The sequence below is a fragment of the Brassica oleracea genome, unplaced genomic scaffold, assembly GCF_000695525.1.
Source record: "Brassica oleracea var. oleracea cultivar TO1000 unplaced genomic scaffold, BOL UnpScaffold02661, whole genome shotgun sequence".
Lineage (NCBI taxonomy): Eukaryota > Viridiplantae > Streptophyta > Magnoliopsida > Brassicales > Brassicaceae > Brassica > Brassica oleracea.
This window is the reverse complement of record NW_013619191.1, coordinates 1-1583: the sequence shown is the minus strand read 5'-3', so window position 1 is coordinate 1583 and position 1583 is coordinate 1. Positions and strand designations below refer to the sequence as shown.

The following is a 1583-nucleotide window of genomic DNA, read 5'->3' as shown; positions in this document are numbered from 1 at the left end:
TGAGCATTTCTAATGGAGAGGGAGGGGCATTTCGAGTTAAACTCCATATGAAGACTATGTCCAGGTGCTCGATCCATTAAAACTCGGTCCAGTTTATTAGGTCAACCTGGCTCTGTCTCTTTAGTTGTTGAGGTTTGTGTTTTGTGATGTGAACAATGTTATTTGGCAGACCTAAAATAGCAATGATATTTGCATTTCACAAAAGCTTGGTTATTTTGAGAGGAAATTCTCTGTTTTATTTCTCTCATTTGAATCCTTTTTAACATAGTTATTTTCCCTGTTCAAAAACTCGGTTAACTCAGCCGCTTGGCCGGCGAGTGTACGTGGAACAGCCAACCACAGTGTCAAATCGACCATAATCAAAGATAAAATCAGGATCTCGAAATTCTCTTGTTTTGTTTCGATTTGTGTTAAAAATCAATGTAATTTAGTTAGATGTACCAACATTAGAAAGAAATAGGCAAGAACATGTTGAAAACAATGAAAAAACAGGAGACAAAAATGGAGGCTAGTGTTTTTTGCAGGTTAAAATCGCAGGGTACAAGAAATGAGGTGACTCGGTAAATTGTTTATAAAATCTATCATTAGTTATAAAAAAAATTGTTTATTATATTTTTATTCACTATTCTAATTAATAATGTTTTCTAATTAATAGTTTATAATATAAATTTTATTATATTAATTTAATTATTAAATATATTTCTTATGTGGCTCTGCCACTGCGCAATCCTACATCTCTATCGATGCTCCTTTGAAATATCTCTGCATAGAAGCACATAATCAATAAGCGTACAAACATACACAATCTCTGAGTTTCTTAGCAATGTCAACCATGATTCTGTTTTCAATGACTGAACTTTTTAAAGAAGGTGCATGCACACATACACAAATAGCACTCATAACAATTGAATATATGGAACGTTACATACTTTCTAATATAAAAATAACTAGAAACGAGCAAAGAAAGGGAAGTAAATCAAACCTGCCCAGAAGCTATGACTACAGCCTACAGGTTCGCTCATGATGGCATGCGAGAGCATACAGGATACATTTAAGCTATTTGGGCAATTCGAGCACCAATACCATCACTAGCAAAACTTCCAATACCTACACAGGGCTTAACCTCATTCGTTTCCTTGTCCTCGCCTCTGCATTCTCATCACGTCCAGATTCTTCTTCCTCCTCAGTTTTATTGCGTGCCTTTATGTTTATGTCGATTATTGCATCAGAAAAGCCAGCGTCATTATCATTGACATCATCCTCTATATCCTCCTCAACGTCATCATTATGACCATCACCAACTTCATACTCTTCATCCTCAGCACCTTCCTCATCATCACCACTCTCATCTTCATCACTGTCACAGTTACCTCCATCATCATCATCGTCTTCGTCATTATCATCATCACCATCCTCGTTAACATCATCATCCTCACCGACACTATCATCTTCATCCTCAGCACCTTCAACATCATCACAACCTTTATCGTCATTATCATCATCATCATCCTCCTCATCATCATCATCTTCATCATGCTCACCACTTGCATTTTCATTGTTTGCCTCTATGTTTATGCCCATAC

At 36.4% G+C, this 1583-nt stretch overlaps 1 protein-coding gene across 1 annotated transcript; it reads right to left on the bottom strand.

Annotated features, from left to right (window-relative positions):
* Positions 1-1107: 1107 nt before the first annotated feature.
* Positions 1108-1509, bottom strand: LOC106321712 (prostatic spermine-binding protein-like; the record flags this gene model as incomplete). The annotated part of the gene is made up of 1 exon (XM_013759957.1): positions 1108-1509. A coding segment is annotated over one exon (402 nt), but the record flags the coding sequence as incomplete, so codon positions are not given.
* Between the last annotated feature and the right edge of the window lie 74 nt (positions 1510-1583).